The sequence below is a fragment of the Polyodon spathula genome, chromosome 12 (genome assembly GCF_017654505.1).
Source record: "Polyodon spathula isolate WHYD16114869_AA chromosome 12, ASM1765450v1, whole genome shotgun sequence".
Taxonomy (NCBI): Eukaryota; Metazoa; Chordata; class Actinopteri; order Acipenseriformes; family Polyodontidae; genus Polyodon; species Polyodon spathula.
The window spans coordinates 30,553,990-30,563,625 of NC_054545.1; the positions used below are offsets into that span (position 1 = coordinate 30,553,990).

General features: G+C 39.7%; 1 protein-coding gene across 1 annotated transcript in view; it reads right to left on the reverse strand.

Moving 5' to 3' along the window:
• The window catches only part of LOC121324685 (Kv channel-interacting protein 1), a 71,752-nt gene extending 62,401 nt beyond the window's left edge, over positions 1-9,351 (reverse strand). Inside the window, exon 1 of the mRNA XM_041266801.1 lies at positions 9,037-9,351. Coding sequence (XP_041122735.1) covers positions 9,037-9,094 — 58 coding nt within the window. The 5' untranslated portion in view covers positions 9,095-9,351. The remainder of the gene's footprint in view (positions 1-9,036) is intronic.
• Positions 9,352-9,636: the final 285 nt, after the last annotated feature.

A 9,636-nucleotide genomic window follows, 5' to 3' on the forward strand; every position in this document is an offset into this window, starting at 1 on the left:
TGTTGTATTCGAAACCCAACAGTGCCATCCGTGATCACATTTCGTAACTGCAAGTTTTTTGACTGTGACGTGTGCAATCTGCTACACCTAGAGTACAGTTGCAGTGAACACAGGTATGAAATAGTCAGTGGATTATAGTAAAGTGATGTTAACCAGCAGTTTGATAACACTAACCCAGCTAGTAATGATCAATGCAGTTGACTGGCAGTTGCTTTCCTGTACACAGATCTACAGTGCATTTGTCACAGGGTCTGATAGTAATGATTATATGATTAATCTATCCCTTTATACGCTTGCTGTTATTATATCTGTAAGAACAGCTAAAGTCAGTTTTTAGTGAAAATATCTGTGATTCAGTGTGACACTGTCAGAGAGCCCCGCCCACCTCCCAGGAATAGCAAAAATCACCCCCTGAACAGGTCAACTGTTCAACTTCCAGTCACAACTTGAGAAAAGAAATAATCCCATTATATATATATATATATATATATATATATATATATATATATATATATATATATAAGCATATTTCCAACACAGCTCAGTACATGTCTACTACAAAGAATAAGTTACAGAACAGATTCTGTATCAGACAACCCTTTATAGTGCTTCCACTCTCCTTGTAATGCCATTTCACATGGACATAAACTTGCTTTCTCACAGATTCATTCCACTTAACAGTGGCTCCTGATTACACTGTTAAAAAGAACATTGTAATACGTACATACAGTACTGGGATAATGTGTACTGTCAAGATCAAATGATCTTCTGATCCTATGTCCATTTGTTGTTCGTACTGAATACTAGATCCTAGTATTTCAATTGTTGTGCTATGTGTTGTCTTTCACAGGTAGTTTGCTACAATGAGAACCGAGCACTACCTTGCAGTACCAGTAGTGCATCAATTCCTGTCAAAAGCAACCTAGAGAAAGTAACAACATTTTGGATTTGTCTCACTTTTTAGCATGAAACTAATTCCTGATATTTATATTTGTGATTGAATAACACTGTCCTTAAATTACACAAATTAGCACAGACTAAGCATAAACATATCACCCACAATAAAAAAAAAAATCTTAGTCATATGCCACTAAAAAGTGTTTTGGAGTTAGACACTTTTGTTCACATCTCTTAAGAGCTTTGAGAAGTACCCTTTGGAATGCCTTTTATAGCTTGCCTTTTAAAGACGAGTTTTGGCATGACTTTGCTCCAAAACATTTCTTCATTTATGACGTTCTCAGTTCAACCAGTATTGCACAGTCGCAATTCAATCATGTTTTTTTTTTTTTGTTTTTTTTGTTTGCTCTATATATTCATGTTATGAAAACGAGTCTCTCTAACAGCAGTGTGCATAACTGGTATATGTTTGTCTTTAAAGTGCACACAACGTGGTGGGCTGCATTTTAACGTTTCTGTAAGGTTTGCCTTACAGTACATTCAACCAGATCTGTTACCTAGGTTGGCACCAGGATTTAATTAGTGTTCAAATTAAAGAAATACAAGGGGCCAGACTATGAAAAAAAGGTACAGTAGTATTTAATTTTTTGCACATGAAATGTTATAAAATAATAAACATGCTTTAAAAAGTTACATCACAGCCACAGTCTCAGACATACTTGAACTGAAGTACAGACATAATACAAGAAAGTCAATACCTGATCATTAGACTCTAGGAGAGTGACTGGGGAAAACAAGATTAAACCTCTACGACCCTGACACTGCACCGGGTGGCAGCAGCGATTTCTCGCGGCGAGGCGCCGTGCCAGCCTGCCAGACTCTCACTAATCTAATTCAGCATCGTTTGTTTTAGGTTGTAGTTATTTATTTGGCAGGGTAGGACAGAGCCTGTGGGATTGCAAAATAATCACTTCTAGACTCCAGCGCATGTTCCAGTAATCGATCTTACTGCTCGCAATCTCCTCTGATAAGACTTGCTCATTCTCCCCCTCACTCTGCCTTTCCTGCTTTAAGCTATTTTTTACTCCATCCTGTCTTCTCTCCTTCTTCCTCTCTTTCTTGCTCTTTCTCTGAACATTTTTCAAGCAAATTCTGAAATTGCTCACTTAGAGAATGCCTTTCAGAACAATGCTTGCATTGCATGATGACACATGCCATTGTTCACTGGATGAACATTAGAGTTCTGCAAAGACAAAGCAGTGAAATTTGAATGGCGATTGGGTGTAAAAGACTATCAATACAGCAAGAGATGGACAACTGGATTTCTACCTCACTTGTTCTGCCAAACCTGCTTTGAATGACTACTCAAAATAAGCTTCCTTCCTCTCTCAGTCCATTATTATAATTTAATTAAAATCAGTTCTAATCCATTTATACGCATGACAATAGACATCAAATAAATTCACATGGTTTACAAAAGTAAAAAAAAAAACAGCACCATGTAAATATACCCTTGCGTTTTCACTGCTATTAACATGCAAGACACCTTAGGTGATCCATGAAATAGCAATCAGCAATGAATACTAAGACATAAAACATCACAGAATTTAAGTAGCTTGGTGAATACTGTGATGGAATTAAGAATAAGGCAGCAGGGCTGACACAGGTGTCTGGAGTGATGAAGAAGAGTATCTCAGTCCAGGGCATGCAGGAAGAAACAAAGTGGCCGCGAGGAAAGTGGGCAGCAGCAGTTATCTCGGTGAAGATCTCATCCAGCAGGCCCCTTCATTGGTTTTGTCTGCCACAGCTGTAGCCATAGGGAGTTAGTATGGGTGGAAATAGCAGAATGTGGAGAAATGAAACAGCGATCACTAGAGAGCGAGGCACAACAGAGAGGGCACAATGGGTGCTGTGATGGGCTATCAGTGCTGTGCTGAAGGGTATAGCACAGTGTTGTGTGCAGCACAAGGGAGGAGGCACAATCAGTGTTGTGCATTTTTTAGCATGTGTGGCTACACTTGGCTAAAACAGAATGAGGGCATTATCTGGGCTCCCTCTAATTCAGCAGCCCTACAAGTGTAGCTCTAACTAGGACCAAACGAAATGCTTGGGAATTTCAGATGCACACCACTATTAAGGAAATTGTGGTTTCAGACTTGGCCTTAATCCCTTGCAGATAAGTGTTGTTTGTGTGTATTGTAACTACATTGGAGCAGCAATCTTATCAAAGCTTTCAAACAGCAGTTGCAGAGAAGGTGTGCAATGCTGTTAAACTTCAGGATACCTGCCCTCTGGTGCTGTCCTCACTGTTCCCCTGCACTGTGAATGCAGTTGGTTGAGCAGTGGGGTGTTACAGCTTGGGAGCAGGCAGGCAGTATGGAAGTCTGCCATGACGCTGTGTAACTCATTCAAGGCGATGCTAATCAATGCCTTTTTAATGGGATAAATGCTTCACACTAATTCGCAGCTGAGTTTCACAGTACAGCGTTTCAATGTAGTTTCAATGTATTTGGCACAGCAGTGTAATACCCTTCCGATTTCTTTTAAAAATAAACTTCAGCCCAACCCCTTTAACCCCAGCTATTTCCTATAACACAAGAGTCTTTGCAGAGTGATGATGTTTATGGTTGCTGTTTGGTTTTGGACAGGCATATACAGTGCAAACGGTTGTAGGGTTACAGGGTTAAAAGCATTGCATGAAAACTTTATTAAATGAACACAAATAGCTCAGCCATTGCTCTTTAGAGTAGAATATCATGGCAACCCATTCTACTGAATGGCATTTACAGCTCTGGACAAATGTATTGCATCACTCTAGAACTAACTCATTTTTCTTCATAAAGTCAAATGAAACCTGCTGAACAATGTTACATTAACATATAACACCACTTTCTAGTTTTCTATGTACCTAACGAAAAACCATCAGAAAGTGTAAAATGTGACATTTCTGAATCTAACATGAAATACAGTGCCTTGCAAAAGTATTCTGACCCTTCCTATGGTGTCCCATTTTGTGAAATTACAAAACGATTTTTTTTTTAAACTTCATAGTTTATTCAAAACTTGAATGCTCAAACTGAAGACTTCTAAGGGTAAGATAAATTACAGTAAATGTCAGCAAAAACTAAAGAGAAAAAACTGAAATTGATTGCATAAGTATTCAGACCCATCAACTCAATATTTGGTGGAAGCACTACTGGCAGCAATTACAGCGGCAAGTCTTTCTGGGTAAGTCTCTACCAACTTTGCACACCGGCTTGGTGCAATTTGTGCCCATTCTTCTTGGCAGATTTGCTCAAGTTCTCTCAAGTTGCTTGGGGATTGCTTATGGACAGCCGTTTTCAAGTCTTTCCACAGATTCTCAATAGGATTCAAGTCAGGACTTTGACTGGGTCATTCAAAGACATTCACTTTCTTATTCTTAAGCCACTCCAGTGTAGCTTTGGCCTTGTGCTTTGGATCATTGTGCTGCTGAAAGGTGAATTTTTGCTCTTTAGCAGATTGAAACAGGTTTTCTTCTAGTATTTGCCTGTCCCATCCATTTTTCCTTCAATCCTTACAATCTTTCCAGTCCCTGATGCACAATTTCTCCCATCTCAGCCATTGAATTCTGTGGCTCTTTCAAAGTTGTCATTGGCCTCACAGTGGCATCCCTCACCAGTTTCCTCCTTGCTAGGCTGCTCAGTTTGGAGGGATGGTCTGATATTGGCAGTGCCTGGGTAGTAAAATGCACCTTCCATTTTCTGATGATTGAGTAGACTGTGCTCACAGGGATATTCAGAGAATTCGATATTTTTTTGTACCCTTCTCCTGATCTGTGCTTTTCAATGACTTTATCCCTGACTTGCTTTGAAAGCTCCTTGTTCTTCATGGTCTTTGCTTGAAATTCACCACCTGACCAAGGAACCTCACAGAGACATTTACATTTGCCACAGCAAAGGGTTTGATACTTATTTATTTATTTTTGTTTTTGCTTTGAATGTGTGGAGTAGGTTGTGTATATAAATTCCTACTTTAAAATGTCATGACTGCAAGCTTTAAAGCAACAAAATGTGAAAACTGTGACAGGGTCTTTTGCAAGGCACTGTACTGTACTACTATTAGACTTTTGCAATGTCATTTTGTAGTTTATATGATTACATGATGTTAAGTAAAAGATCAAAGTTATATTCATATTTTTTTTTTTTTTTTTTTTTTTTTAACTGTATCTCAATGCTAAAATTCTAGGCGATTCAAAACTTTTAGCCACAGCTGTAGCATCATGAATATCAGGAGTTCAGTCTGCATCAATTATTAGATTTTGTCTCAGTGTTTTATTAGTTTGTCAAGGTATCTATAATAATAAATCCATATCCTCCTTTGAGCCCTAGCCTGTGCTAGCTGGAAGCAGCTTCACAGTCCAGTGATTTCAGCAGCTGTTCTGTTTCCTTACACAATGACACTGCTCAGAATTTTGAATTATTAGGCTCAATCTGTGTGTCGAAAGATGGAACTTTTCCAGGATGAGTAATTAAGTTTTACTTGCGGGTAGAGTAGCGGTTACAAAGAGACACAGTGAGAGACAGAGCGCTACTATACCCCAGGTGTGTGGGGTAGAAAATGAGCTTTTCAGTTTCCTCTGTACATCCCCAAAAAAATGGCAAAAAATTAATGACAATGTTTTCATCTCCTCTATGTCTCCTTTTATTGCCACTGTAGAGTTAATGCAGTAGGAATTACACTGGCTGCGCCAGGAAAAGTGTACTTTATAGAAGGCTCTGAGCGATGGGCACTGATGAATCCCCTGCACTCCCCCCACTGACTTATTTAACTTAAGAAGTCTCTGACTTCTGTTTAATGTGAAAGTCCCTGGATTTCTCCAATCCTTGTCAGATAGACATGTTTATTAATCCCGAAAGCAATTGTTAAATTTGCAGTATTTTTTTTTTGTAATGTGTGGAGCTAAAACACTGCTGCATTAGTAAGGAGCGTGAATGTGATTAATGAGTCGTCTTGAATATGGGCCGTGGAAAGGAGAGCTTCATCTTTTCATTCATGCTAGTTCAAGAGCTCTTTACAACAATACACAATCAACCCCTTTCCATTTTGCATTCACAGACACTATTTGTAACTATCAGTCCAGGCTGTGAACTTCCAACACTGTCTATATATAATGTTAAGTGTTCTTAAACTACAGTTAATTAAATCTACCCTGTCACAGTCAACCACCCTTGAGTTCACGAATTCACACACTTTTTGCAGTGCATTTTGCCTTTTACTGTTCTGTGGTCCACACAATGTAATTCTACTGCACATCCAATATACAGTAGAAGCTATCATATCCGATCCTGTAAGATACCATGCCCTCTATTAACTGATATACCTCTGGCCTGGGTCATTTATGCATGCCAGTTCCAATGGAATGGTACAGGTGGAAACTGATCAATGCACATTTTATCATTGGTCTAAAACAGACAAATCAGCTCTTAGCAAGACAGCACGGATTCAGGTGCAGATAAAACCAAGGCGCTAGACAATATGGTGCTTTTGGGAATGCAGCATCACTTTCTACAGCCTGTCACTTCAATGTTCAACAAGAGAAAACAAGAAAGCAAGGGATTCATATAATTACTATACCGCTTAATAGATGAAAGAAGATTGTTTTCGCCCACCTCCAAAGCTAGTTTGTGTTTCTGTGCGCCCTTTATTTTTTTTGTTGTTGTTCTAAACCCAGTTTCTGTCTCGGGTCAACATGCATTTATGGTGCAAAAACAAAATACTGTGGGATTAACTGTGGCATAAACTGAGAAAGTACATCTAGAACTGTTTTTGGAATGCTGACAAACCTGGTATGATGTGTTTTACCAATAGCATTTTTATACATGCTTCTTCAGGAGCTCACTCTTACACTGCTGCAGAATGATGCAGAACTAATATCATTTGCCACTGCTAAGATCCATTTATAATATATCTATCTTATTTATATGGCAATGAAAACTCCAGACCTACTAGAACAGCTGGAAAACATGGATGAAAAAAGAAACCCCCATTGCATATTACTTTAATCCATTCCAGGATTTATAATGATCTTTATTATGCACTTTGCAGGTGACAACCTCAAGTGTGCCAAGTTAGGCTGACGACTGGAAGAGTAAAGCATTACTATATTCTATGTTCAAGTCCTAGACTTTTTCTTCCTAATCTTCTTGTGGTGTGTGCATGATCTAATGTTTAAATGGCATTTGTGCAGTGGGGACTGGGCATTCCAAGGTTAAGACAAACCTCACAAGACATCACTATGGTTCATACAGAGAAGATCTGTGTATTCTACAGGTTCCACTGCATTGAGCAGATTCCACTGCATTGGTTGGATTTGATAACTTGGTCACTTCTATTGTTTCCATCATGATTACACTGAATGTGACAATGTGTGTGACCTTTACACTGAATGCATTCCTAGAACGCTTACAGGTAATATCAGCACGGGAAGGTGACAGCTGTATGCATGAATCACAAAAAGACCTCCCAGATCTAAATTACAGACTTTAAATATATAATGTGTCATTTCTGAGACAGCACAGAGGTCCCTTTAAATCCACTGTAACTAATGCATGCCATTACTGATCAGTGCAAACTGGTGCATCATATGCAGGAGGCTTTGTATATTATAACATGTTATTTTGTTGCTGGGAACTGTCACAAAGAACAGACTGGCCTACCTTTATGTCAGAAGCTGGAAAAAATATCCTTATACCATATACACTTTATAAGGTAACATTCCACATTGACACCATCCACATTACAGGCTAAAACCATCCCCCATCTCTGGTAATCCCCAGTACAATAGGTTGGGTATTATTGCTTTAAAAGCAGAAGCAGACTTTCTCAGACAAACTGTGTTAGCTGCCTCTGTCATTCTTTCCTTTGTGTGAGTCACTGGCAGCCTCTGTCTAAATGTGAAGAGCAGTATGGGTAAACAACTAAGACTTTGCTCCAAACAACATCTGACAATCTATTCTTCCAGTTCAGCCATTAGATACAATTATACTAAGTTTTATTTCAATGTTGTGTGGACTGGTTGAGTCCCCTCAGATGGGAGAAAGTGCTCCCAATAGGGTTATCAACACCTTCCCTGGCATGCTAACACCCAGGTCTCATGCAGGGCCACAGATTCAAAACAATTGCGATGGAAAACTAGTCCACAACCCTTGTTAGCACTGTCTGATGTAGAACACCTGAACCTTATCCAATTCCAGCGTTAATGTGCATGCTCAATCCCACTCTTGAGCACCATTAAGCACACGATTATAAGTAATCAATTTTACCTTTGATGTGGTACACACACCTGCCTTGTACAGAAACCAGGTTAGCTGTTGTATAGGTGGCGACAGGTTTCCAGAAAGCATGAACATGAAGATGTTGGTGATTGTTGAGTTGCAACATGCTTTATTAACCATTCATTGAAATCTGAATGAACCAGCTTGCAGAGGGAGGAGAACAGAGGACAATCATTGGAACAGCACAGTGCATGCTCAGAATGGTACCCACTGAAGAACGAGACATAGCGCAGACCGAGGACGAACATACTGTGCTTGTTTTGAACTCAAAATCTGAACCCACTCACTCACAGTCAGTCAGTGAAAACAGCAGACTGCTTCTGAAAAAAGAATCCACTTTGCACGATGAAGGAGCTACCACAGAAACAGGATCCAACACAAATCAATCCCCATCTCCCACACTCACACCTGTAAACAAATACACTCAACAAAAGGGTGCACACATAAAATATGCACAATAAACAGAAAGCCCCCTCATGCACTCTCACAGGTATACCTCCACACACATACACAATATACAATACTATGCTAATTTTACCTGAGCAATAAGCATCTAAGCATACACAAATACACACAATGAAATGCACCTGTCGCATAAAACGTAAACGAATCACAAACAGCAAATGGGTATTTACATACTAGACAAAAAAAATTCACACTAAACCTGCACACTTTCTTTTACTCACTCAAACTCATAAAGACATATATGCAAAACACTCGCAGACACTTAAAATACACTAAACCCTAATACTGCCTGAGCAAAAAAAAAAAAAAAAAAAAAAAGAAATGAAATACATAAATAAATCCGGTAAGGAAACCCTACCTTTGCGAAAGCCCACTTGTTTGGTTTGCATGGAAAACGTTCCCATCACCACTCCCATCTCCAAGCTGGAGTATGTGCGTATCTCTGCCTCTCAGATTAAAATACTCTCTCTGCTTCTCGTTCTTTATGCTAGATTAGTGTAGTGTAGTGTAGTCTAGTGTAGTGTAGTGTGGCGCAGTGTGGTGTATAGCGTTGTTCCAGGTTTGTCTCTCCCTAAACACGGACCAACAAAGAGCTTCTCTCTTTCTCTATCGTGGGGGAATGGGAGACCTCACTGACTGCAATGCGAGAGGGTCTCTGGAAAAAAAGATTCCCGAAGACAGCGAGAGAGAGAGAGAGAGAGAGAGAGAGAGAGAGAGAGAGAGAGAGAGAGAGGCGGGGACTCTGTACTTCCAAACCGATACTCTGTGCGTGATTCTGGAAACACACCAGCGCGATCAGTCCTGCTGTTGTCACAGAGCTTTAGCCCGCTCACCACCGGGCTAAGAGGCGGCTCTGCGGGAGGCTGAGCTGAGTGTGCGTTGGGATGAGGGCTTGATTTTAATACGTTAATTAAATGTAACCCCGGGGAAAGCAAGTTAGTCGAGCAGTGTACTTCTC